The sequence below is a fragment of the Anas platyrhynchos genome, chromosome 2 (assembly GCF_047663525.1).
Source record: "Anas platyrhynchos isolate ZD024472 breed Pekin duck chromosome 2, IASCAAS_PekinDuck_T2T, whole genome shotgun sequence".
Classification (NCBI taxonomy): Eukaryota; Metazoa; Chordata; class Aves; order Anseriformes; family Anatidae; genus Anas; species Anas platyrhynchos.
This window is the reverse complement of record NC_092588.1, coordinates 19,592,113-19,619,128: the sequence shown is the minus strand read 5'-3', so window position 1 is coordinate 19,619,128 and position 27,016 is coordinate 19,592,113. Positions and strand designations below refer to the sequence as shown.

At 37.8% G+C, this 27,016-nt stretch overlaps 1 protein-coding gene across 4 annotated transcripts in view; it reads left to right on the top strand.

Annotated features, from left to right (window-relative positions):
- OXR1 (oxidation resistance 1) overlaps positions 1-27,016 on the top strand; it is a 268,677-nt gene that overhangs the window by 11,377 nt on the left and 230,284 nt on the right. The window contains exon 2 of one of the 4 annotated variants that reach the window (XM_038173761.2): positions 24,695-24,775. In XM_038173761.2, the coding sequence (XP_038029689.1) occupies positions 24,759-24,775 (17 nt within the window). In that variant the 5' untranslated portion in view covers positions 24,695-24,758. Of the gene's footprint in view, positions 1-24,694; positions 24,776-27,016 lie in introns of those variants that run through there. The other 3 variants (XM_027452596.3, XM_027452590.3, XM_027452593.3) reach the window with 3 other exon arrangements.

Below are 27,016 nucleotides of genomic sequence, written 5' to 3'. Positions count from 1 at the left end.
TTTTTCCCTGACAATATCATCTACCCTGGCCCTCCATGCCTTACTTTTCTTAAATCTTCAGACCACTATGGATACAGTTTTGGTATTGCTAATCACTAATTACACTGTGTTTTATACATTTAAAAAAAAAAAAAAAAAAGCTGATGAGAAAAATTTGAGACCAGTAGCAGAATACTTTAAAAATTACGGAAATCTATGGGCCCAGTGCCATAAAGCATGACATGAGGATGATTGGTTAGGGATGTACTATAATAACAACATTTATTTTTTTTTTAATTAAGCTGTTAACCAGAGTTTGGGCAAGAATAGCACAGAAACCCTATGTGCTAAATTGAAATGCGTGCCTTAACTTTTTTTTTTCCTCCCCCTTCTAGCACAAGATACTCGTGTTTCAAAGTTCCAGTTTAGATCCTTACCTATTAAAGGAAGTCTTTACTATGTTAGAAGCTAAAAGGCTTTACTCTGGATTTATGACCTAAACCAAATAAAACCATACATAACAGTAGTAGTGTCTTGCTGAAACCCAAATATTTACCCTTTCCCTTAAAGAGTTACTTCTTTAAGATTTTGAGTCTAGAACAGCCATGGAAGATGGAATTGACTGACTGATTTTATTTTAACATACAGAAGATGCTGGATAATTTGCCTTTAATCAATTCCACAAATCAACAGGTGGTGAAAGAGGTTCTTCCCATGTTTTAGTGAAGGGTCAGATAGAGTGTATTGCAAACAGCTTTGAGCCATGTGTGGAGAATATTCCTACCTTCTGTTCATCGATAGGGAAGCAAACATTGCATGTTTGTATTTATATTTAATAAAATTAAATCCATATGTATTTTTTGTCCTCAACCTTCTGGCAAATTGGTAGTGTGGAACTGAGCTGCAACGGATTGGACATTTATGCTAGCAAGGGTACTAATCTTTTTTTTTTTTTTTTTTTAATTTAATAGCACATATGACTTCTGATGGATCACTGCTGATTTTTACATGTGGCTGGTCACTAAACACTGTTTACCACAATGGATGGAATGAATGCAAATGTATTGTTGTAGATGGAGCAGTGAAAAGAGTCGTGGCCCTGTGGTACAAATCCTTGAGTACTTTAATTGCAGGATTAATAGGAACAAATGTTTTGTGTTTGTTCTTCTGCAGGGTGACAAGCTGGATGCAGGGAGAAAAATAACTTGCATAAATCAAGTTTTTACACAATAGTGTTCTGTGTTACTCCATTGTTTTGCAGATTTCAAGTAGCTCTACTTGCTTGTTGTTAAAATAAACAGATCAGAGAAACAGCAAAAAAACTCTCTACTCTTCCAGTTAATTTGATTCCTGCTGAAATCCTGTTTATATTTGGAAATGAATGGTCTTGAAATATTCCAGTTCACAGTTCAAATCTGTTGGTTGATGATGTGGTGCATGGGATGACCTGAAAAAAATGAGGAGGTGGTAGATTTGTTGTTATTGTTGAATTGCTCATTATCTTTTTAAAGTGTTACTCTTTTCACTTTCCTTTATTTTGAATAGAAAAAGTAAATTTAGTATTGTGAAGACAATAACATTTCCAGTTCCGGGGTTGTAGTTCTTACATAATGCTCTCACATAATCACTTTTAGAGATGCTCTGCGTAGTGTATCATCATGGGCCAAATTTTCCTCAGTGACTCAGAAGCAGTTGTAATAATCCTGGTGCAGGCAAATGCACCTCTTACAAGGCTGTAGTAGCAATATTTAAGTTGTCTGTATGAATGGAAAATGCGTAAACCTACACCAACGTTATATAAATGACCTCTGACTAGTGTTGAAATTGTATTTTAATTATGTGACAGTGTTCAGCTTTTGTCAGAGGTCTCTGCTGTTCTCAAACATCCCCAAATGGACTTTCATTCACAGGGTAATAAAGGTAATTTATGCCCCCATATATTCTGTTGGGACAATGGTGAAGTTGTCATTTTGGAAAGAAAACACTCTGCCACCCTCACTCCTCTTATGTCCTGAATCACTTTGCAGGTGTCACAGTTGAATATTGCTGGGAAAATGCCTAATGCAGACGGTCTGAGATTATGTGGAAATTTCTTGTAGTGGTCATGCTGCAATACCTGAAACAGAATAGATAGAGGAAGCTATTTATGCACAAACATATGAAGCTTGAATTATTCATCAGATGATGGTGAAAAATAGCGTGCATCCTGCCAGGCAGGAAAACCATTCACATTAGCTGTAGTTCAACAAAGTGTTATGGGTTTAAAAAACAAACAAACAAAGAAAAGCCAGCCATGGGGTTGGTGATTTCACTGCATCGGTTTTACCTGATTTAAGAGAAAGGGAGCTAGGATTTTATATCAACAAAAAGCACTAAGCCAAATGATGGAATCCTGTTAGATGGTTAAGAGGTAAAGGCACATGTGAGTGTCAGAGTTGTCTGTTTCCTACTTGCTGCCTCTACCTTTTGGGATGATGCTTTCCTCCGGTTATGTGTGGAGTTTACAGCTAAGAAGGGTAATAAGATAAGCCCCTCTTGGCTAAAAAAGGAACCATGGTGCTAAGCTTGAGGATGAAGCACATGTAACCTCCCCTTCGGACTTCCACCTGGAACTGCAAGAGTACATGAAAACTCCTCTTGCTCAGCTGCTCAGAGATCCAGGGGCTCCCCATGCTGCTCACCTGCAGGCTGAAACTGCTGAGGATAGCCCCAGCAAGCAGGCATGTTTCTGACATTCATTCATTGATCTATCAATAAGTTTTGTACCATGGTGAAAGAAAATGAGAAGACCTTTCCTAGTTCAGAATGAATAATTAAGGATTTTTAAGTTGGTATTTAAGTGGAAATGGACGTAGGAAATAAGTTTCAATTCGTACAATTGTGATGTCATTCTCCAGTCTTGTAATCCAAAAAATCAGACTTCTAAACAGTGGACTGAATGTCTGGTGCCATTTTAATGGCATGTGAACAAACAGCATGGTTATTATTGACATCATTTTATATACAGAGATAATTTTAATGTTAAAAAAGGAGTTTTTTTTTTGTGTGTGTATGGAAACACAATTTTAGTTTCCATATTAATAATGACTCACCTAGAAAAAGTGAATTTAGAACATTAAGAGGCAACTAAATACTTGCTTCTTAGAAAAAAAGCGAGGAAAAATGTGAAGCAACTCAAAGTTTACATTAGAAAAATACTAACTGTATAACAGACTGTATTAAGGAAGTCATAATTAGATCCAATTTTATTCTGTTTCATAGTTGAAATGTCCTGTGTGAGGATTTATAAACCTTAAAACTGCAAATGGAAACTCTAGTACAGGAAGTATGTGTTTCATTTTTTTTTGCTTTCTTCTTGATTTTAGGGTATTACTAACACTCACAAACAGATACTCCCAAATCCATTTTACAATTGAATTACTTCACATTTTCATAATGTCTTCCCATGAGGTTTCTCTGAGATCTGTCTTTCCAATTACCACTTGCTGACTTTCAGCAATAATTTCACTTCAGTTTTATAATGCAAATGTCTCTGGATCCATCAAAGTTCATTTCAGTCCCTTTTCTATTTCCATGCAATTTTTAGTACCAAATAGCTTTGAAGATTCTTCTCAAATAACGTGATTGGTAAAATATAGTGAAGTTTAAAAAGTAATAGTAGTCATCTTGTAATTGGAGTTCATAGTTTCAAGCTTTTCTGAAAAATCAAAATTCACAGAATCACAGAATGGTTTGGGTTGGAAGGGACCTTAAAGCCCACCCAATTCCACCCCAATGCCATGGGCAGGAACACCTCCCACCAGCCCAGGTTGCCCAAAGCCCCATCCAGCCTGGCCTTGAGCACCTCCAGGGATGGGGCATTCACAGCTTCTCTGGGCAGCCTGTGCCCAGTCTGTGCAGCCAAGATTTCCCTTGAGCTTCGTGTTTCCCACCAGCCCCTCCTTGTTGGTGAGAATGAGATTCAGCACAGTATCTCTCCTTGTCGGCTTCTCTATTACTTGGAGAAGGTCATCAGTGAACCGCCTGGATTGCCTGTGCTCTGCTGTGCTGTCCCTCCAGCAGATATCAGGATGGTTAAAGTCCATGAAGACCAAGGTTTGAAAACATGAGGCTGCTTCTCTCTGTCTATAGAGGGCCTCATCTGCTTGATCTTCTTCATCAGGTGGCCTGCAGCAGACCCCCACCACAACATCCCGTGTTCCTGCCCTCCCTGTAATCCTGCTCTCCTCCAAGGAGCTCCGTCAGCTCCTCACCCATCTCCAAGCTGAGCTCCACATACTCCAGCTGCTCTTTGACATTGTGGGCCTCCTCACCTCCCCTGCTGTCCTTCCTGCAGCCTGTATCCCTCCATCCCAACCCTCGAGCCATGGGAGCTATCCCACCGTGTCTGTAATGCTAATGAGGTCGCAGCCCTGCAGGCGTGTGTACATCTCTAACTCCTCCTGTTTATTCCCCTTGCTACGTGCATTAGCATAGAGACATTTGAGTTGGGCCCCTGATGAAGCTTGCTTACTGGCTTCTTGTGTTGTGCTTCAGGTGCTCTCCTGCTGACCTGTGGCCCTTCTCCAGGCTCTGGGCATCTGTTGATGATGCTGGGAGGAGTGGGATGGAGTGAGGTCCCTCTGTCATGGTAACTCTACTCTAAAGCCCTCTTCACCAGCTCGGCAAAACTATGACCAAAGATCCTCTTCCCCTTCTCTGACAGGACCCCGTCACCTCCTAGTAGACCACGTACCTCAAAGGGAGTGAAACAATTTGATCATTTCTCTTCTGAATTGTTGCTGGAATTAAAGCTTCACCAGGTATTTTAAGAAACCAGAGCTTTAAAGACAATTTTCAGTATCATGGCATATTTTTTTTTTTGGAACGGGAACTAAAGTATTGGTAGCAGCTGTAGTGATAATAGCAAACTGTGAAGAGTTAAAAATGAGCGGCACTTCTAGATTCTGTCAAATTGGCCAGAAAACAAACCAAAAGGAATACCACAGTACAAGATTTATATTTTTGGCTAGTCTCTTGCAATGTTATGGCCAAAGCCTATATAGGATGCCTATACTGGTGCTTTTTTACAGTTACAGATCCTGGGGATGGAGTTTTCGATATTGGAGGGAAGCTAAGTGGAGTTGAATTCAGTGCTTGCTGCATTTGTTTTTTCAGCAGTGCTAAATTCCTACTGATTTTTGGAAGTTCAAAATGCTTTGACTGTTGCTGAAGCCAGCAAGGGCTGTGCTTAGCACTGCTGAAAATCAAGCAGAAAGATGAGTGCCAGAGCACAGTGTTCATAAGCCTAATCTCTCAAGGCTCCATCATTTAATTTCTGTATTAGCTAGCTAACAGCTAAATAAGACTCCTGCTTATATGATTCTGTTTGCCTGTCTTTCTGTCCATGAACTTAAAGTATCTACTTGGGAGATTTCCTGGGAGATTACTTAAAATCTGACTTTGCAAATACTCTAGTTTGAAAACTTCAGCTTCTGTTTTCAGGTGTTATAAAGGGCAATACAGGGAACTCAATTCTTTTACTGCATTTTTTCTTTCTTTTTTTTTGAATGTACATGTTATAGGAAAATTAAAAGCAAAATGTCAATGCGAATCTCATGCTTCCCTTTTGATAGTGCTGTAGTTCTTACTCAATTACTTCCTTGTCAGCAGGGATCATATTTTTTCTACAGTATCTTATTTGACAAAGTAAACCTGCATGCTGTTTTGTTACTGAAGCGGTGAATTTTAATTGGTTTTATAGTGTAATTTCTTCTTGGGAGTGACTTTATGACATCAGTTTTATGAGTCAAGAAGCTACCTCCTGCGAGATCAGCGAGCATTTTGTCTTTCAGTGAAATAAATTGCTGTGTACAAGATAAGTGCTGATCTGATTTTACAGCCTTTTAGAAAGTTTGGTAGGTTTTTTTTTTTGGTCCTGCTCTGGCCTTGTGATACCAAATTTCTTAGTAGTTCTTTAGTCTGTTGTTCCGTGAATTGGCCAGTATTAGTATCTTGAGTCATTCGTCATACCAAGTCTTTCCAAGTTAATCTTTGCAGGTGCTCAGGATGAAGAATGACTGTTTCAGGAGGAACAAGTATTGAGGATGGTCAGTACAGCTGTCAGCGTTGTGCTCACCTCTGTGCTGCTTACATAGTTTAAATTTGAGTGGGTCTACTTCTTGGCTGCAGGATTTTATGGTACTTGTCATTTGTTAAGCTGAAACTCCATCCAGAGAAGATATAATAACCCCAAATGTTATTCTGGTACAGCTTGTTTGGCAGTTTTGTTTTGGAGTGGGACTGATTTGACCAGAGGTATGTTAAATAAAGAGTGACTTGCTTGGAAACCTTTTTTAGTATGTTTGGATATGGCCATGTACTTTCAGTATTCCATGTCCTATTTGATATATCACAGAATGCCACAGCTTGAGCCTGGCTGTGACTTTGGCTCTCTCGAACATGTTTATCTTGAGTGGATTGATCTATTTTTTTAACATTGCATTCTTTCATAAGGTCTAATATGAAAAAAAAAATTGCTTTCACCTAGATTTCTTGCAAATTGTAGTTTAATATAAATGGGAAAGTTTTTGTTTGTTTGCTTTAAATTGCAGTTTAATTGTCAGATGAAGTATTGTGTCAGTCTTCCATATTCAAATTTTGAAAGTAGGTAATTTAGAGTTGGGTAGCCTTGTGTGAGCAAATTCTTCCAGTATTTAATATTCTTGTCATATTACAGAGGATCAACCTAGAGTATTCTTGGAGGGAATAGTTTCTTCTGGTGTTGTTAGATTATTAGTCTTGAGCCCTTGTTTTCTAATTACCAAAAGAAACCCAGAGACATAACTTCATATAGGGGAAGAAAACGAGGAAAAAATGCATGGTTGAGATAAGGCAAAAAAGACAAGTTCCTCAGCAGCATCTTAGAGGCGGTTTAATGAGTTGCAGTTTTTCTTTTTTTTTTTTTTTTTTTTTTTTTTGTTGTTGTTGTTGTTGTTCTAACACATTTAGAAGAAGAAAAGATAAGGTAATGCCATTTTTTCAAAAAGAGTGATCTCTCCTATCCTTAGCCTTTCCCTGCATTCAGCTGCTACAAAATATGTTAGTGTGGTCAGAGGCATGTAGAAATAAATAAAAACATAATAATTATAAAAACTTTATGAGAGACAAAATCTGATACTCGGTAGACCCTGTGAATGACATACCCCCTTTCATCCCAGTCTCAATGGGAGATGATTCAGAGTTCTGCTGTATAGTCTTTCTCTTTTCCAGAGGATGTCAATCCCTTATTTTCTTTGTGCTTCTGGGAGATTGCAGTTTATGGCAGGGATGCCTGCTGCCAGGGGCCTCTAGGAGAAGATGTGGGCCTGGAGCATGCTCCTGCTGCTGTGGTTACAGGGTACATGCAGGTACCATTGCTTGCCATCCGGGCCATTTTGGTCTCTTACAGCTTATCTTTCTTTCATCTTTCTTGTGTAGCTCATCTTTCAAACATAACCAAAGCCAAGGTCCATATGCACTGATTTATTTTCTCTCATTTATTTTTTCTTTGTGTTTATTATTATTATTATTATTATTATTATTATTATTATTATTATTATTATTATTATTATTATTATTATTATTTTTCTTTACCCCTTAGGGACAAGGTAGGAAATGTATTTTGTCATAAAGCAGCATGACTTGAAAAATGCTGGTTTGCATTCTGTAACCCAGGGACATACTAAAGACTTAGAAGAAACAACTTGTATTTAGCTTATTCAAAAACAAAATAAGTAAATTAACAGTATTTCTCAAATTGTATATGCATAGGTACTAAGTATTTAATTTCTATCATCTTCTGCCCCCTTAATTTTAAGGCAGGGTCTCAGTTCTGTAAACCACATTCAGAGCTGTGCAAAGCAGCATTTGGCACAAAATGGAGTTTGTGATGGAAACAAACATGCATCCAGTGGATACTGCCACTGCTTCCTGAAAGAGATGTTGCAGGCTCATTGCAATACCCCATGGTAGGGTGATGGAAGAGGCAGGTGAAGCAGATCGCTTGTCTCACTGCATCTTGTTACATTCACTGAGTCCCGAGCCACTTACAGGGAAATGCTCCATAAAACCAACAAACCTGTATGCTTTGCTACATTTAAACATTTAAACATGAGGGTTCAATTAACTTAATTCATTGCTGGGCAAAGGGTTCAACATAGGTAAAAGTGTAAATTCGCAATAAAAGTTATTAACTGTCTTTTGAAATCTCAACCTTTTGAAATCCATTTTACCAGCAGATGAGATTGTAAATGATGTATCTGGATAGCTGAATTGTGAATCCTGTATGCTTTGTGTAGCAATATTGTGGGCATTTTACTGTAAATTCCGGAAAAAAGCAGAAAGCTCTTTCTTAAACTTGCACCATCAAAAACAGGGAGCCATTTGTATTCTTTGGACATGCTTTAGCTCTGTCAGGATGATAAACTGAAACTGCATGTTAATCTGACTCAGTAAGGAGCTTTCAGGATCGCAAGTTAGCAAATTCGTAATCTGACTGTTTGTAAACAGATACGGTCATTGACCTTGTTTTTTTGCGGATGTGCTTCATCACTATAGCTTTAGAAGAGCATAATACATTTTCCCCATTACCTAAATTACACAAAAATGGAAAGCAGATCTTACTGCCATACATTTTTCAAATAACTTCATTATGCGGGAGCTGACGACCTACTGCTGTTTTCATGTTCTTATGCAATGCTTTTAATCCTGTGTGATCGACGTCCTTTAAGAATTAGAACATCCAGTTTTTCACTGCTCTTATTTTCATGGACACTTGTGCTGCTTAGAAACTCCTGGTATTAATAAATTGATTAATAGCAAGCTGTATTTGAGGGCTCCCCTGCTGGAACTGTTGTCTTTTTAATACTTTCTATCCTTGTTTTTATTATGCAAAATAAATTGTGTTCATCATTTAGCTGGCTAAGAAAAGATGAACACAAAACTCTTAAATTTTACCTCTTTAAAGTGCTGAATGTTAATTGGGTTTCTCATTAGAAACTGTCTTGAGAGGCAATAAGACTATAGTATAATTGCTTGAAAGCAAAACATCTGCAAGACTGAAGAAACATCAAGTGGGTTTGTTTTCTAATAAGGTACTTGAAAAGAATTAGAATGATTAATATTTTACATGCCACAGCAGTAATATTTTTCAATCCAGTGGCTTGAATCCTCCATTTCGCACACAAAAAGCACCAAATAGAAACTGGGGACTGTCTGAGAACTGGGAATACTTGAGACTTCTCCTCCTTTGAAGTCCACTCATACACTTTTTCCTTTCTGATACTAAGCTGGCAAAAAAAAACAAGAAAAAAATAAAATAAATAAAAAAAAAAATAGTGTCATGTTGAGTAATACAAATCCCATTTTTTCAAGAAAATAAGGCCAGATTTCCCTGACTACATCTTTTTGCATTTTCCTAGACCTAGTTTCATGCCCTGTCAGCCCTGACTGTACTTGTGTCAACAACGTTACACTCCATCAGGGCCGTGATGGTATTCCTGTTACATTTTGTACTGAAAGTTAGATGCCTGGGGGTGTTTTCATATTTCATGCCTATTCAGGGTACCAACACTCGATCTGTGTGTTGTGGCTGTGGAGCGAGGCTGTGCTGGCAGCTGTGGCTGCAGCATCTGATCTGTAGTATCTCATTTTCCTTTGATATGGCCTTTTGATTTAAAAAAAAAAAAAAAAAAGTCAAATCCAGAAACAAGTAGTTAGTCATTGTTTACTCCCCAGAATTGCTGGCTGCAGCCAGTTGCCACCACTTATAGAGAGGAAAACTGTTGGCAGTCTGTCTTTTTTTTTTTTTTTTTAACCAAAAGTATAGCTTTCAGCAGAGGCTAAGTAGCAGATGACTGGGAAATCTTTTCATCTTTATCTCAACAAATTTTAGCTGACTTTATATTCATTGTGCTTTCTTTTTTCCTAGTTTCCACAGAGTTTGTTAGCTAAGTCATCCAAGTAGGGTATTAAGAATTTAAAGAAGGAGGGAGTGTATTTTCCAGTCTAGAGATTTTTGAAGTAGACTACTGAGTTGTCTCAAATTGCATTTTATTTGCAGGTTCACCCACTTCCATATAACACTTAAGTCACTGACAAATGACAGGCTCCAGTCTGGGTCTGCACCTTGAGTAAACCTTACCATAATTCCACTAAAATTTCAAGTTCATGAATTCTCCCAAAGTCTTGCAGGAGCTGACATGTTTTTTTTCATGCTCTATGGACTCAGAAGAGCTGACTGGGACTTCTGGAGTGCAACCACCAAGAAGGCATTTTGGATCTTGCCGTCAGGTGCGTCAGTCACTCACTGAATCTGTCCTTACTCAGTGGGGCTCAGTGCCCAGTGCTGCTGTGTAATTCGCACTGAATAGCATCTTAGTGCATTGAAGTGGATGAAACTACTTGTAAAAGTAATAACAAATCTGTGAGTTGTTTCAAAATCTGATTCAACATAGTCTGAGGTAGATGTCATGAGAAACTGGAAAACAAACATCTTGCAGACCACTGCCTTTTTAACATACCCATGACCCCATATTGTTTCTGCTAGAAAATTTGCAGTCAGTTCCAATCTGACTTAAAATTCTCTGCTTCTGCCCACTATTCATAGGCAACCTTTGGATCCAAATGACCCTTTTTCTTTACAAAATGTAAACCTTTTTGTCTTTTATTTTTCTTTACTCATCTAGTGGTAGTGACTACCTAACAATATATCTAACAGTAGTGATTATCACTGATTATAGTTCAGCTTCACCGGCCATTTTAAATAAATTAACGTAAAACAGAAGGTCAGTGACAGCGATGACTGGCCTGCCAATAAATACTGTATGGAACTGGGAAATAGTTTGCAGTGTGTTTTTTCCTGTCTTGGGGGGAAATCAGATGCCATAAAAGCCATTTTCAGAGAGATCTGTAGAAGAGAGGTAAGCAAATAGTGACCAAATAAAAAATGTGGTGGGAAGAAGCTGTTTTTGGTTCACTGAATGTGCATGACACAGAATGACATTTTTTTTACCAAGACATTCTGCTTTCATCCCTTCTGCTGCTGCTGTAAACACTCACTTCTAGTCACCTCTCCCTAAAACACTTTTGCATTTTTAGGCCTTATCTTACATGTCATCTCTTGATTACGTGCTGCCTTCCCTGCTGAGAACCTATTACAACACGGTAGAGAATAAAGAGTGCCCACTGTGATGACTGCTGGCTACCCAAGGGCAATGACATCCTTCCTGACTTCACTTCTGGGTTGCTGACTGTGCCTCCCAGGAGACTTACATGAAAGATCTTAATAATAAATTGATTCTCTCTCTCTCTTTTTTTTTTTTTTTTTTTTTTTTTAATTGCTCTCAGCTTGTGGAATAAATTAAAAACCCTAAATAAAGGTGAAGTGTTATACTTTATTAGTAGTTGTAGACAAAGTTACAGCTAACACAATTCATTTTGCTAACAGGTAAAACGGACTGTTTGCCAATGTGGGTGAGTGGGGGAAAAATGTATATTCTTCCCTCTTCAGGTTGGTGATTTTTCCTGAGGCTTCAGAAAAAAATGTTTTAGTATGTAACTTATTCACAGCTGCTTCAAGCTGCTCATAAATCCAAGCTGATCAAGACTTCTCATTGATCAGACTTTGATTTCCTGTCACAGGCAAAATAAACCCCAGAATGCTGTGTTTAGCTTCTTATAGGAGTATTCTTTTTGTGTGTTTTGGTAACTACAGCGGTACAGTTTTAGCAGTTCTTGATAAGGCTAGAATTTCAAAATATTTCTAAAGGTATGTTTGTTTCTGTTTTAGTTGTCTGATGCTTGACTTTTATTTCTCACATTTAGTTGCTGATTTGCCTTTTTTTCCTGGTGTCTTAAACTTAGTGACACAAACCGTAGAATCAATGTGTTTCTGATTCTAAATATTTCCTAACATTATGTTGGTTCAGACCATAAATCTTCTCTTGCAGCTTTGACAAAAGGATTTTCTGTCCTGTGGAGATTTGCTAATGGATCACACCAATAGCTGCCAAAAGGCATCTCTCTGTCTCGTGTGTTGTGTCTCAGAAGAGGACCAATTTCCTCATCTGATTTTGGCTGGTAAAATAGCCAATGCAAAGCTACTTCCATGCTCTTTTTTTTTTCTGGTGAGAAAAATTGTGAGAATTTTGGCATTGCTGAAGTGAAAAAAAAAAAACAAACAACTAATTACATACCTTAAAATTAAATTAAAGCTTCCTTCAGTGTCTTTTCATTGATTAGAACTTTTGTAGTCTCCTTGCTGTGGTGCTGTAACCTCTGCCAGGGATAGATGTGTCAGCTTTGGTGAGTCAGATCCTTCATTTAAGCAGTAGGCAGGCTCAAGCATTTGTATTAAGATCTATAATTCCCACATTTGTCTTTCTGTTGGGAGGAGTTAGATAACATGCATAATTTTCTTGGAACAAAAAATACCAAAACCAAATGCCAGCATTTCAAATATGAAAATAATTTGCTTGTTATGTTACTAATAAACCATTTAGTTCAAGAAGTCTTACAAGCTGCTGATTCCAACAGCGCGTATGGTCTGAGAGGTATTTTTGTATACTAAAGGGATCATATTAATACTCAGATTTAACTCGTGTCTAATTTTCTATCTCACTAATCAGTAAAATCAGTACTGAAATTTCTTCTGATTTATTAACACAAACTTTTACATTAGCAAATCTGTTCTCCTGCCTTTTTTTTTTTTCACCTATAGCTCTTTTGTCCTTTTTTATTTTCTTATTTTCTCCAGTAGCTATCTTTGTTAGTTGTCCTGGTGGGGAAATGAGGCAAAGTTCTTTGGGACAGGTTGAAGTGGTTCCTGTTCTTGCTGTTGTGTGAGTCAGATCCTGTGTGTGGAGAAGAAAATGAGATGAACGCACAAAAATAGGGAAGGAAAAGAACAGTGAGAAATGAAATGCATCATCTGTTCCTCGTAGGGACGCCTACAGGGCTGCCAAAGAAAGGTAAGGATGACAAAGGTGCCAGTTCAGACCTTGGCAAACCTGGTTCAGCTCCAGACTGTGCAAGAGCATGCTTTTAGCTGCCTGTCTGGTCAAAGGCTACAGTGCTGTTGCAAAGGATGAGGACCTGGCTATCTAGGTCTGTCTGTTTTTATTTATTTATTTTTTTTTAAGTAAATTGAAAGCTAAAGGTAATGAAGAGATAAAGGAAAAAGAGTTTTGTGAAGGAAAAACTTAAGTTTTGCATTCTAGGTGATTTTCAGAGCTTGAAGATTTAAGAGACAGCAAAATTATTTCAATCTCTCATTCTCTGACTTGGTTTATTCCTACTATCGCTTAGCCTGAGGGCAGCAAAGGTATAACAATACTGAAGAATAACCTGTACTGCTGTAAGACAGTGAGCATGATGATGGTGCTAAAATACGCTGAATTCAGGCTGCCTCTTCTACCTTTAATGTCAAAGATCCTTCCACCCCACAGATGAATGATAGAGTAGGTATTTTATAATTTTAAAATATTAGTCAAACCTTAAATTGTATGAACTTACTGATGTTTACACTGAAATAGATAGGAAACTGGCTAAAGCAATCACAAAACACGTTAGTAGATTCTTTTTGAGAATTGTCATATATTGTTGAATTTCCAGAAATTACAAAACACGAGGCAGGGAGGGATGAGCTGTGTAGGAACTATAGAGAAAGAAATATCTGAGAGATGAACAGCAAAGTAAATGTTAGCCAATGATGTAGACTACTGAGGAAGAAAGAAGGGAATATTACACTGGGATATAGAACCAGGATTGCTACATGTAACATAATAATAATAATAATAATAATAATAATAATAATAATAATAATAATAATAATAATAATAATAATAATAATAATAATAATAATAATAATAATAAAGCAGACTAACAAACAAACAAAAAAACCACATCCTATTTTGCTTAGTTCTGCATGGAGTACTATCTCTGTTTTTGGGCATCCACCGTTTAATACAGGAGGAAAGACAATCAGAAGCCAAGAAAACACGATCTCTAGGAAAAAGCAGATCCTAAGGGGATGTTTAACCTAGAAAAGAAACAGATGACTTGGGAACAGTGCTCGAGTTGTAAAAATGCTGTTGTGAGAAAAAGGATAAAGAACTGTTCTCTGTACCTGCTGGGAAAGCAACAAGGGCAATGAGCTGAAGTTGTGGCAAAGAATATTGTTTTCAAGAAAAGCATTTCAGATGTTTAGGATAGCAAAGCTATATTGCTATTACGTAATTACCATATTATATAATATTATGTTATCGTGTTGTATAGCCTCCATCGTTTGAGATTTTTCAGAATAGGTCTATCAAACAGCCTTAAAATGTTGGGCACAACATGTGTAGAAGTTTTTAGTTCTGGGATAATCATCTTTTTCTTTTTAGTTTTAGCTGATTTCTTAATTTAATGGGGCTTCTGAGAGTTCAATGAAAGTTGAGATCATTCTGTAACAGTTACTGACTTTCAGCGAATCCTCCTCTGCTTGGAAAGGAAAACAGTAGAACTTGTTGTGCTGGTCTGTCCAAGTTGAAAGTCACAATGTGACTACAGCCCTCAGCCTTCAGGACAGGATGGGTGGGAGAGAAGCCGAGGAAGAATCACCTTTAGGGGCCACAGACACGTATAACCCTTTTCTGTTATGATCAAACCTTCCTGGTTTCAGCTGTACATGGTGGGATGAAAGCTGGGTATGGTATTTTCAAGTCTTATGCCAAGAAATGAAACACTTCAGTTATTTACAAAAACTAAAGTGTGACCTTTGACTTAAAAGAACTCTTCGCCAGTTCTTACAGATCTTGCCCAAAAGCTTTTGGAGTGACAAAGCCTATACACTGCAGCACTCGGATCAGATTCCAGCTGAGAAGTCAGCTGGACCACTGTGTAGTCAGCTTTCATCTTGTAAAGGAGCAGGGCTGGAATACAAGGTAACAATTGACACTAATATATATAAAAATTGTGAAAGGGAAACAAGGGATTGCAAATATATATTGTCATTTTTGTATTTATGGCTTTCAAAAGACAAGATAAAAAAGCATGCCATTAAATGAACGGCAAGTGGGACAGCCATGGTTATGAATGACAGTGTGGTGTTGGTTTTTTTTTGTATTGATAATTTAGGAATGAATAGGTAGCCTTGCCAGCTGATTAGGTGAGACTTTTAGTAAATGAACTGTCTGGAAAGAAGCATTTGTAATACAGTCAGGAAAATCTGCATTATAGTATCTTGGGCTACATTCTTGTGCAGACTAATGACTAAGCATAGTTGGCCTTCACATTGTACTGAATGAACGTCATTCTTTTTATTTTCCTCCTTTTGAATATCACAGACTAGATTAAGTAAAATTGCTTGAGTGACTGTTTAATAAGAAATACTTATATTAAAATTACTATTTTATATCCTTCTGTATAGTCAAGTGACATCTTTAATTTTAGATACAAGTAATTATAAAGGGAAACCGTAGTTAAAATGAAAATCCATGTTGTAGTGTTAGTTTAAAAGTTGAAGCATGAAAAGCAGAATTTCCATATATTTAAGATAAATCCATTACTGCTGTTTTCTGTAGTATCTGTGATAAGGTAGAAAGATATAAGACACCTCTTTTTATTGTGATAGCTAATAAACTCATGTTCTTGATATATTCTGGTTTGTCTGTTCAGGTCATACTCCCTTTTGAATTAGTCCAGCTAACTACAGCCAAAGCTCATCTCCATTTCTTCATCCTCCAAAGGTTTCTATTTTTGTTTTGGCTGATCAGAAACTCAGGTCTGCATAATTCTGTTCCCCACTTCTTGGCAGTAGTTAATTGCATTTAGCTGATTCTAGTTTATTCTGAGGAGAAAAAACTTTTCTCTTTCAATGCTTGTGAAATAGGGAATTGGGCTTAAAATACTACTGCATTCCACAATAGTGAAAAAAAAAAAAAAAAAGAATAGGAAAGATAACAGTTCTGCTTTGGTCCCAGGAACTGTTCCATCTCTGCATCTCTTATCTCTTGCCTGTGGAATTACGTGTGATTCCTGCACGCCTCTGCTGCTGTAATTTATATAACTATGTTATATTTTGTCTGCAGCATTAGCAAATGAAAGACAGAAATCTGATAGTGTCTCAAATGGGTTGTAATCAGTTGTAAGACTGTTTCCTAAACTTTTGATTTTACTAGACTTTTTGTCTGTGAGATATACAGTCTGAGAGATTACTTCTTTTCTGTGCAGAAAATGCACAGAAAGCGGCATTCAGAATGCCGCTTAGAACTGATTTTATGTAAGGTACAAACATTTCTTAAAGGTTTTAAGTTATCTTTCATAATCATTTGAGAAGCTATGACCTGGATGTTGTCTTTTGGCTTTAAGTCTGCTTAAGAAACTACAGTTCTGGAGTTCACAGCTTGTGCCGGAGCAACCTGCACTGTAATGTACATCACTTAAATGATCAGGATTATTAAAAAACAAGAAAGTAAAAACTGTCGTTTTGTGCAGGAGCTGGCTGGAGGGAGACAGGTCTTAATCTGAGTCATTTCGGCTTTCTGGTAGTGTAATGCTGCTATATGCTGTTGTGTTTGTGCGACTGAAGGGACGCCAAACTGAGGGAAAGGAGGTAAAAACAAGGATGGACCTAAAGAGAACAGGACCTCATTTGACCCTAGAGCAAATTCGTCATCAGGCTGTATCTGAAAGCAGCAGCCTGCCTGCTGCAAGTGATGTTGGTTTCTTCAGCTTTAAGGAACATTAAGTTCATGATCTCTCATGTCTATCTGGGATATTCTTTATTTTTTAGGGTAGATAAATAGCACCATCTTCCCATCTCATAGCAGGTGCAAATGAACCATTGCATCTAACATTTGCGTCTCAGCAAATTCAATTTAATCATTAATGTTCATTGACTGTAGGTGAGCTTTTGGAAAGTTTTTCTTTTATCCTATTTAAGTTGTTTTTCATTCTGATTATTTTTAACTTCTGCGGGCTTTATAACTCTTTGTGAATAAAGGAAAACTAATGAAATCCTGGTCAGTCCTGCTTACTCTATGTGAGTTTTCTCTGCATGCATGCTGTTTTCTGTTCATAGGCACATTCACTTCTTAATTAAAAATAAATAATTGATAATCCAGCAAGTGTGCCTAGAGAAGGAGAAACAGACATGTTTTCCCCCCTCAGATTTTTGAGGAAATCAGATTTTAAGATGATCTGGATGAGAAAGAGGAATGTCCCATTAACCTGAAATCATAGGAAAGGAAGCTGTGTGTACTGTCTTCAAGGTGAAGGAGGGCTAAATGCTCAGGAGAAATGTTTGTTTTTATCTGCCTTATTTAAAAATCACTACATTCCTTTAGCGTGTTCACAGACAACATGCTAAGTTTTTTTTTTTCCTCTCCTACTACAGTAGTTAGGTTATGCCTTGAATTAACTGCAGACAAAGGTGGATGATATAATGGAGAATGAGTGACAGAGCACAGATACATCACAGCATTGTATACACTATGCAGATTTTGAACTAGCTTTAGCTAAGAAATGAAAAAGAAGCAGATATGGTATTATATACAGTGTAGGAAAGGAAGAGAAAAGAAAATGAAATGTATTATACTGTCAGACTTAGGGGATTGTATTGCTATTTTAAAGAATTAAAGATTGGGGTTTAAAAACAAAGGGTGAAAGAAAAATTATCTGATGAGATCACCCGAACTGTCACTGAGATGAAGAGGCAAACTGGTAATTCTTTTTTGTTTTCCTTGTCTTAAGACCAGAAATGTTTAATGTCATTTTGGAAAAAGGAAACATCTGTCATGGGAACTGTATGATTCAAGTGCAAAGCATACAGCGGTCATAATTTAATTAATTTGTAAAGAAAAAACTGAAAGTGTAAGAAGATTAAATTAACAGGATTACAAATGTAATCTTAACAGACAATAGTATTAGATCTTTGGCAACTATATGATTGCTGAAGCAGACTCTTGACAGATGAAATAATGACCATAGTCAAATATAGGCAGTTAATTTATATATGCCTGAAATCCATTCCCTTGAGATATCCAAAGAAACATATTAATGCAAAAAATACAGAATTAATACTTCTGAATGGCCATAATGTTGGTTGCCCTCATGATTTACAATTGGCAAAATGAATTATTTTTTAAACTCTTTGTAGTAAACTGACCTTTGATCGACAACAGAAGGCAGTTGGGTTTATTTCACATAGCATAAAGATTGCTGTAGAAGATTTCATTTAAATTCCAAATAAATCAGTCTTTATGTTAGGAACTTTGTCTCCATTTGAATAGGACTTCATTTTATTGGCTCGTTTGTTTTCATTTGTCATTTAGTTGCCTAAGGAGCCACTAATGAATTAGCTGTAAAGGCTGCCAAATTAAAACTTTGAATTTTAAAGCATGCTTTCTTCAAGTGTTCAAATTACACACACACAGAGCAAATTAATGCCTTGCCTCTTTGGTAGGTAAAGGTTTGATGAAATTATTTGATGTCATTTTGAAATGGTTGGTTGTGCAGTAAAGGCTGAGTAAGTGATCTGAGACAGAGCTTCATAGAACTTAAGGCAAGAAGCCATCAATCTCATACTTTGTATCCGCAGACCATTACATTTCTTCTGGTTAACCCTGTATGGTCCTAGTGTCTTTGGCTAGACATGGCTTGTGTTTTTTGAAGGACAGCTTTTGGGGAGGTGTTGTGATCTCACATAAGTATCCGCTTACACTGCAAATGACTACTTGCTGTAGAAGCATTTCTCACAGTGTTTTGTTCCTTTTTTTTTTTTTTTTCCCCTGTTGTACTTGAAAATTCAGATGACACTTTCTTGCCTTATATGTACTTGGATACATCTGCATATCACCCAGATCCTTTTACTCTGAGCAGTTAGACTCTTAGATTAAAATAGTCTATGCGGTTTCCTAAGTGTCAAAGAGGGCAAGAATCTGCAGGAGAAAGACACTTCCAAGTAAGAGGACAGGAGAAAAACACTGAACCACCAGAAATGTTCTCCTGTTCTTCAATGTTTTTCCTTCCTTCCTTCCTTCCTTCCTTCCTTCCTTCCTTCCTTCCTTCCTTCCTTCCTTCCTTCCTTCCTTCCTTCCTTCCTTCCTTCCTTCCTCCCTCCCTCCCTCCCTTCCCTCCCTCTCTTCTTTTACACCTTTTGGTATCTCTTAGGGTGTGGTGAGTTTATCTTTTTTTTTTTCTTTTAAGAAAAAAATACAAAAAACATGCGAGCAAAAAGATAACTTTTCATAAGGTATGGAATTTAAGCTTGATACTATGTTGCTGAGACACGCTGAATACTAAGGCTGCATGGTTTTGATCTTTGATGTCATTGGGTGGAATTACACAAAAAGCCCCATATGTACAGTACAGTATATATGGAAGTACAATTTAGTAAAATAAACATTTTAGTGGAGGATTTATCTGAGAACAGGAAAGTGTATGGGTAGTACTGTAATCTTTCAGTTGGGACCATCAGCACAGAGGCATTGTATTTGTTAAATATTGTATGGACACTTTGATACATACCCACATAAGAAGTTTAAATAATGTTAAAGGGTCTTAGATTCTTTTACATTATCAGTACTTTTTTTTTTTTTAAAAAAAAAAAAAAAGGTGATTATAATTAGTAACTGGTAACCATCAGTAACTGTTTTTCCACTGATTGCTTTGTGGCAAGGATAGAATTAAGAATATTTCCAGCCAACCCGATGCTTTGCTTGTTTGTTGATTTATTTCCCAGCAGTCCTTTTCCAGATATACCCTGAATTAAGTGACTGCCAAATCTTACTTATAATTTTTCTTTGCATTTTGCTGGAACTGTAATACTTATATTGAGCCATCACATAGCCTTTAATGTAGCAGTATATCAAAGCTTTCCTGAAGTGCAGAAATTGTTTCATCCCCATTAGCTCTCATTGCTATTTCATCTTACAAGAATTTAAGTAAGCATGACCTGTTCTGTGTAAATCCATGCTCATTTCTACTTGCCTAAGTGTCTCTCTCTCTCTCTCTCTCTCTTTTTATTTAGTATTTTTCTTCATCTTTTTGCATCTGCAAAAATTCTGTAGAACTGTGATGGTCCTAATAAACTTCTTTTATTATCTAGGTAACCCCAATACTATAGTAGAAGTCACTCCTTTCCATTCTTTTTTTTTTTTTCTTTTGTTCTTTTTTTTTTTTTGAACTGATAAAATTCTATGTAACTTCAAGGTCTTTTCCCTTTACGTGCAGTTATTTTTATTTCAAAGGTAATAATTCTTAGAATCTTCCTTATATTCAGTTACTATTTTGCAACTCAGTAATTCCCATTTCCTATGGAAGATGTTTTGTTCTGCTTTTACTTTTCAAGGTTTACTGTGTCTTTTATTTCTAAGGTCATGTCTCACATACTTACTTTCTTCTCCAAGCTTTCAATATCCTTCAACTCATCTAAATCATGTTTATATTTTGATATATTTTGTTCTTGTTTGCTGCTTTCAGTCCTGTATATAAATATACAGGATTTAGTCTCTTCTGAGAATAATTAATATAGTTGGTTTTGTAATTTTTCTGTTTCCGAAAAGAAACTAAGTGTTCTCCTCATTATATTTCCTTAAAAATAGTCAGCAGTCATCCTGTCATCATACTTGCACCTGCATCTTAATTTAATTATTCCAACTTCAGCCATCCTTCACATCTCCTTCCCTTTATATTTTTTTTTAATTTTCTGTCTTGGTACATGGACTCACGGGGTTCACAGGATAATTGCTCTCAAAGCAGGGTCAGCTGTGAGATCAGGCCAGGCTGCTCAGGACTTCATTCAGAAGGGCTTTGAAAACCTTGATGGAGCATGGCTGCACAACCTCTGTGGGCAAAGCATCCCACTGCTTAACTGTACTTGTGGTAAAAAACATCTCATTTCAGTTTTTACCTATTGTCTCTCATCCTCCCACCAAGCACCACTCAAGAATCTGGTTGCATTTTCCCAAAGATGTCCAAAATTGGACAAATAAAATGTCCAAAATCTGAATTAATGTTTTGTTTAATGTATTCAGTAACTGTATCAGTCTTGCTTTCCAAAAAGAAGATGTGCCTCAGGGAAAAGGAAGGTGATGCTGCCAGCAGAGTATCTGCTGAGATAGGTGCCAACACATCCAACACCTTGCTCTTCTGACTTTTGTACGAGTCACCTTCAAGGGAGGATACTTTATCTGCTCGGCAATTTAATACCTGTTGGTTTTCTTCGAGTAGCTTGTCCTGTTTTCTGAGAAACTTCAGCGCCTTATGTAATCACTAACATTATTATATCCAAGAAGAGCTAAAAGGCATCAGAGCCTCTCAGTTAAAGTTCTTATCAACACAGAGGCGGTCCTACTTTCTAATGTGAGGTGCTTAAAATATAAGAAATACTTGTGAATGGTGCTCTTTTGTGGAAATGATCATCATTTTGTGGAGATGATCATCAAATGATTGAATAAACTGGGGTGAAAATGTTAAGTGTCAAAACTCCACTGATGTTCCTGGGATCATAAATGACTGTGTCATGTTTTCGTATGGGACCTGGACTTCCTGGTATTGACCTAATTACTATTGAAAATTAAATTAAGGAACCTGAACTTTTCTACATCTAAGAGAGAACAAACCCCTTTTCTAAGCTCTCTGTAATGCACTTACAGATGGAGGCTCTACATTGTATAAGCAGCTATCTAAATGAGTAAAGATGCTTAATTGTGTACACTAGGGCAGAGGTTGAGTTGCAGTCCTTAATCTCAGCCATATTCAGTCTCTGAGGTATATACCTAACAGGCTAACTAGGATTGTAAATAGGGAACTGGAATGTGATTTCCCAAGGCATGTAGAGAATGCACTTGCCATTGATTTTTCAACTGGAGTTGGCCACTTGGCTTTCTTAGGGGCTTTTGAAATTCCCAATCAAGACAGCTAACTTCAAGCACGTGTTTGTTGTGCTCTCAATGTAATGATGGTAGTGAGTGGCAAGGAGGAGAACTGCATGGGAAGGAAGATGTACTTTAGGCTGATGATGCACATGCCACTAACCCAGCTGTAAGGCTGTGCTTCTGGACTGAGAGCATGGAAAGGAAGAGGGAGGCTCTATTCATCTCTTCTTTGCAGCTGTACAAGTGAATAATGAACCACACCAATATAAGACAAAAAGCATAAAAAAAAAAAAAGGAAATTCTTTAAGAGCAATTGATAAAATTGGTAAGTTGAGATAAAAATGTCACTGTTCAAATCCATAATGAAATATGGTGCTTTTAAAATACCACTTTCTCACCTGGAGATAACAAAATATTTTACTTGATATCATTTTTTCTGGTGTGACATGGAGGTGTAAAGTCCCCTTGAGCATCTTACGAATTTAGGACAGAATTTGTAGCCAAAAATCCTCCTGTCAGTCAAGATCATGTAATCACAGCTTCATTCTGATTAACAAAATATTTGTGTTTAGATTGCACATTTACATTTAAAAAATCAGCTAGGCTAGGATAGAAATTTTTATTTTGCAAGTTACAGAATTGTGCTTTGAATTGCACATTTGGGAGTAGGGCAGGAAAGTATCAGTATCATCAAAATGTTGTGCTGTGACCCTACTGAGACTCCAGGTAAATAGTGGGATAGCCCTCAGGGTGGGCACAGGACACGGGCTGGAGATAAGGTGGGCAGGTCAGGAGGAGGCGTTGTGGGAAGGGACTCAAACAGAAAAGCGAAAAGGAAGGTCACACAGTGGAAGTGGGGGCAGGCTGCTTGGGAGGGATATGAGATATGTAGGAACACGTAATGACACAGTCAGGAAAGCTAGTGCTCAGCTGGAATTGCAACTAGTAGAGAAGGTTAAGGGCAAGAAGAAAGGTTTCTGTAAGTACATCAGCAGCAGAAGGGAAAGCAAGGAGAGCGTGGGCCCATTGCTCAGTGTGGCCATATGGAAAAAAAGCTGAAGTACTCAATGCCTTTTTTTGCCACAGATTTCACTGCAGAGAATTGTCCTCAGTCCTCCCAGCTCCCTTGGCCTTCTAGCAGAATCTGTGGGAGGGAAGCAGTATCTGCAGGAGAGGAAGACAGCAAGTAACCCACTTGGATGTACATAAGTGCATGGGACCAGATGGGATGTGTTTGAGGGTGCTGAAAGAGGCTGCTCACTCGTCTTGGACAAGTCATGGTCACTGGGGGAAAACAGCAAACATCGCACCCAGCTAGTAACTGGGTGTGGCCCCTTGGGATTCAGTACTGATACCACTACTGCTGGGTGTCTTAATGACATCAGTGAGGGGACAGAGTGCAATCTTAGCAAGTTTGTGGGCAGTGGTCAGCAGTGGGCTAAAGGGCAGTGCAGCAGCCTAGGGACCTGAGAGAAATAGGCTGACAGGAACATCACAAAAGTTCAGCAAAAGCAAATGCAAGGTCTTGCCTGTGGGATGGAATAACCCTTTGTAACAGAGTGGGCTGGGAGCAGACTGTCTGGGAAGCAGTGCTGTAGAAAGGGATCTGTGAATCCTGGGGAACAGCAATTCGAGCATGAGCCAGCGGCGTGCCCTTAGAGCAAAGAAAGTGACCCACATCCCTCAGCTTCATGAGTAAGAGCACAGGCAGCAGGTCAGGGAAATGATCCTTCCTCTCCATTTGGCATTTAGAAGACTGGCTGTGCAGTACTGTGTCCAGTTCTGGGCTGCCCACTACAGGAAGGGTGTTGACATATGGAGAACAAACAAGGTGGTCAGGGGCTGCAGCACGTGGCATACAAGGTGATGCTGAGAGAGCTGGATCAGCTCAGCCTTATGAAGAGATGGCAAAGAGACTGCAGTGCTATAACCAAGTACCTGGGTAGTGGATACAGAGGAGATGGAGCCAGACTTGAAGGTTCACAGTGACAGGATAAGGGGCAATGAACACAAGTAATATGGAATATTCCCATTAGGTATTAGCAAAAATGTTTATATGATGATAATGGTGAAGTACTGGAACTCATTGCCCAGTGAAGTCGTGGAGGTATTCAGGACTCAGCTGGAAATATCCCTGAGCAACCTGATATGATTAGACCTGATTTGAGCTAAGGGTTGGACTAGGCAGTCCCTTCCAACCTATATTACTCTTATATTCTGTAATATATATATATATTTGTTATATAAAAGTTGGCAATTCTTTTTGTTCATATAATAGGATTTTTGAAATTCATACTAATCACACTCCAGGAAATTTCTTATTCATATTAATGGTTTCTTTCTGGAAAAAAAAAAAAAAAAAAAAAAGTGACTAATTTACTAAGATGGTCATTCAACAAACTAAGCACCAAAATGCAATTTAGATGTAAATTTATATGTCCATGTTCAGACCAGCAATTCATGATGGCCTTGTTTAGTTGATTTAAGGCACCTGAATTTCGCTCAGGCAGATGAATTCCCCTTTCAGAGACGGGGGCTTTTAGATACTGCTCTATGAAATAGCACTATAGCTAAGTCATTTGTTCAGTAACTACCCTAACAGCCAAGTTTAAGCCATACCAGTAGGAGTTGTTCTTAGATTTCTTAACCTTTATTTTTGTGTTTTGTTATTAATACTTACATTGTTTTGTGTTTGTTTTGCTAATCTATTTTTGTTTCTGTAAAACAGCCAGGTATTCTATGAAGCTGCACTGGAAGGTATTTTACTAATGTTCAGGATTTTAAAATCAAGGTCCTGAATTGCCTGGTCTAAAAGTCTCTTTCTTCTTGTCCAGGTCAACAGAAACAGCCTGTGCAGAGAAGTGAATTCATAAATGTGAATCACGCTTCCCCCCCATCATGTTTGGCACCAGGAGGTTAGTTCTTACCTTCATTATGCTTTTCATCCCCAAAACAATAGTATAGCTGATGGGACTCTAACCTCAAAATTTACCTGTTCTAAATGTATTGTTAAATAAAATATGTGAGCTGGATATATATATATATATATATTTATTTATTTATTCTATTATATTGGTTGGTTTTTCTTTGCTATACAAATCTGGTCTGCTTTAATTGGCAAGTATGTGGCATAAAGGCCATGTAGCACACAGGCAAGCAGCACCCCGTGCCATTATGGGTCACAGCAAGACTGCCAAAGAAGACACTGTGCTAGTGCTGGAGGGCATCCCTTCTGTTTTCTGGGTAGAGAAATAATACTGGGATCACAAAGCACTGGTTTCAGATACATTATTTTCAGGAATCCATATTGAATACAAGATAACCTCCATCTTTTATTCAGTGCCAGTTTATGTCATATCCCAAATGTCTCAAAAATCAACAGTTTTGAATCTGTGCTGTCTACTTCCTGCACTCTTTGAGTGCTTCTTTTAAGCCTCATGTGATGTAGTTCTGCTCCTGTATCCATAAGCAGACAGCATGGCCCTTGCTTTCTGCATGGTTCCTGCAGCCCAAGTTGTGGTGGCACACTGCGCCACCTTTCTAAGTTATCATTTTCTGCACCTATGGGTATTCCACAGGTGAGTCCAATTTTTCCACAGAACAGACATACTCTAGGTCATCCACCCTCTGTGTGAACTCTCTGATTTTTATGCTTGTTGGAAGGCTTTTAGTTTTTTTTATACAAGCTTATTTGCATCTCTGCTAGTGAAGGGCTTTGACATTTGTGCCCCTTGTAGCATGGCAGCCAAGTGAAACCTGTGCAGCAGCAGAGTACCTTTCATCTTGTACCCATAGAAATAGCTCATCTTTTCTGAACTGTTGGAAAGTGGGGAGGCTGGCTTGCCACTAAGAAGCAGCATGTATGAAGTAGCATCTTGCATGCCTGTGGGAATTAGGGGGGGCAAAGAGGAGCTTGGTTTTCTGAGGCTTCATCTCCCACTCCAGCTTCAGAGTGAGCTGCAGCCCTGCCTGAGTCCGGGCCCTAGCAGAGGGCTGCCTGGGACTTCTGGTCCCCTGTGCTCCTGCAAAGGCTGCTCACAAGTCAGCAAATTCAACCTGCTACTTCGTGTCTGTCTGAAGCACTACTGACTTCTGGTTCTGGACAATGTTACCTTAAATATGATCTGCAAACGAAAGATATTTTTTGAGTAACTTCAGGAAGGGCAACTTTGATCTTATTTGGATGAATACAGAGTATGTTGTTTTGGGAGTATGTTGTGTTTAAGGTATCTTGCTGAGGGTACAGTAACAGGATTGTGAACTTCTCACTTGAAGATATGATTGTTTGACACTGCGGAGTATTTAATGCTCAAGTTAACCAAAGACATTCTGCTAAGTGAAATAAATTATATTATAGTTGAGCTGGCTCAGTTATTTTTGCCACTGTTCAATACTAATCTATAATCATAGAATCGTTAAGGTTGGAAAAGACCTCTAATATATGTAGTCCAACTGTCCCCCTCCCACCAGTATTGCCCACTAAACCATGTCCCAAAGTACCACATCTACCCTTTCCTTATACACCTCCAGGAATGGTGACTCCACCACTTCCATGGTCAATTTGTTCCAATGTATAAGAACTCTTTCAGGACTAATTTTTTTTTTTTTTTTTTTTCTCTCATGATTTTTTCTTAATTGTCTCTGTATCTCAACATTATAAGGAAATGGCAGAAGGAAGAATTGTCTAATTGGTAGCCTTGAAATTTGATTATTTATCTTTTTTTTTTTTTCTCCCAGACATTTCTCTCCTGATTACTATGCAAATGAAAATTCCTCTTGTAGAATAATACAAAAAATGGAAAATTCCATTTCATGTCTGCAAACAAGAGTTTTTATAATCTGGGAAATGGAAGTTCTCTGCCTGTTTATGTAAAACTGTACTTTGTTTTGCTACTTCTCACTTTACTCAGGCTGTTTTGAACCACTTATAAATAGAAGGTTTCCTGCTTCCAGGAGTGAAAAAGGCAGAGCACATTCCATAATAATAGGCTCCTATGTGCAAACTGAGAAATTATGTCAAATGTTCTTGAGATTGGTATCATATTTTTATTAGGTAGTGATTGAGTACTTATCAGATATTTTGTTCTCAGAATTGCAGTGCACTTTGAATTTATTTTGCATAGATGACAGTTAATTGTGAATAAGAAAATCTTGAG